The sequence below is a fragment of the Sinocyclocheilus anshuiensis genome, unplaced genomic scaffold (assembly GCF_001515605.1).
Source record: "Sinocyclocheilus anshuiensis isolate Anshui unplaced genomic scaffold, SAMN03320099.WGS_v1.1 scaffold2571, whole genome shotgun sequence".
Taxonomy (NCBI): domain Eukaryota; kingdom Metazoa; phylum Chordata; class Actinopteri; order Cypriniformes; family Cyprinidae; genus Sinocyclocheilus; species Sinocyclocheilus anshuiensis.
The window spans coordinates 95,307-96,832 of NW_015560621.1; the positions used below are offsets into that span (position 1 = coordinate 95,307).

Sequence of the window (1,526 nt, forward strand, 5' to 3'; positions counted from 1 at the left end):
TGTGTGTGTGTGTAGATTTTGAGGAATCATGTTACGGTGCGAGTGGGCGGAGGATGGGACTCCCTGGAGCACTATCTCGACAAACATGATCCCTGCACTTCTCTCAGTATGTGGATATGCACACAAACACACATCTACAACTACCTACAAAAATTAGCATCAGAAATTATATAAACGGTGAAAGTTTTGTGGTTGTTTATCATGTATCTCAACCCAAACATTTTTGGGTGAACTATCCCTTTAAGATCCGTTTGGCATTATGAAGGACATTATGAGACATTGTAGTAGGATCATGCCTATGGCATATTTTTTGTGTAAAATTCATTAATATTTCATCACATTTCAACACATGGAGCATATTAAAAGAGCTTCTTTAAGCAACTGAATCAGTATTTCCTCTTTTTTCTCTTTCACATATACAAATGTACATCAGTACATAAGTTGACCACACGTCCAGGTATTCGGGTCCATGAGATCAAAGAGCGGTTAACCACAACACAACCTGATGGCCAGTGTAATTCTCAGACAACTCTTATGCTAAGCCGAACTCAGTCCCCCTTTCAGCCAGTTGTCTGGACCCCTTCAGCTGCCTACAGAGCCCAGAGAGGAAGGCCCTCTCCCCCACACTCCTCCTGTTCCCCTGACCCTGAACATCAGCCCACCCGCCGGAGAAACAGCCCCTCTCCTAACAAGTAAGTTTCCGATTAGAGTAAGGTCAAAGGTTGTCAGATAACATTGATGTGAAACACAGTTTGAGACTGTGCTTTATTGATTGGATCATGAAATGTTGGTGTTTCAGACCACAACACACTCATACCTGAATTCCAGTTTGCTAAACAGTACCAAACCAGCTGTTTAACTTTTAGTGTTATGACAATAAATATAGTCCATTTTGATTTCATGTTGACAATTTTAAAGTCAGCATGAAATGAAAATTCACAAATCTTATTGACGATACTGTGAATGATTCATTTTGTTTGACCAAAAGTTTTAAAGGGGTCATATGATGCGATTTTAATTTTTCCTTTCTCTTTGGAGTGTTACAAGCTCTTGGTGCATAAAGAAGATCTGTAAAGTTACAAAGACTAAAGTCTCAAATCCAAAGAGATATTCTTTATAAAAGTTCAGAGTCAGCCACACCTACCTAAAACGGCTCGTTCTAACACGCCCCCACATATCTACCTCACTATGTGGGAAGATTTGCATAACGCCGCCCAAATGTTCACGCAAAGAAAGAAGGCGTAACTTTTAGTCTCACTGGATGATTCAAACGCGAGTTTTGGGCAGTAGAGTAGCACTTGCTGTCTGTCATTTCTCTGATCACAAATGCAGACAGGGTTTTATGTTACGCGGAGCGATGCAATGCAACGCAATGCATAAAAAGACAGTACAAGTCATTATAATCAGTAATTATGTCCCCACTGGATGCAACAAATGCCTCGTTTATAATGGGTTTTAATGTTTTTGTCTCGTCGCGCCGGGACACGGCATCACAGCATGGTGAGGGGCGTAACATTTCCGTCTCA

The 1,526-nt window shown here is 41.0% G+C and overlaps 1 protein-coding gene across 1 annotated transcript in view; it reads left to right on the plus strand.

Moving 5' to 3' along the window:
• LOC107681894 (GAS2-like protein 2) overlaps positions 1–1,526 on the plus strand; it is a 10,226-nt gene that overhangs the window by 4,881 nt on the left and 3,819 nt on the right. The window contains exons 4-5 of the mRNA XM_016478265.1: positions 16–106; positions 434–692. Coding sequence (XP_016333751.1) covers positions 16–106; positions 434–692 — 350 coding nt within the window. The remainder of the gene's footprint in view (positions 1–15; positions 107–433; positions 693–1,526) is intronic.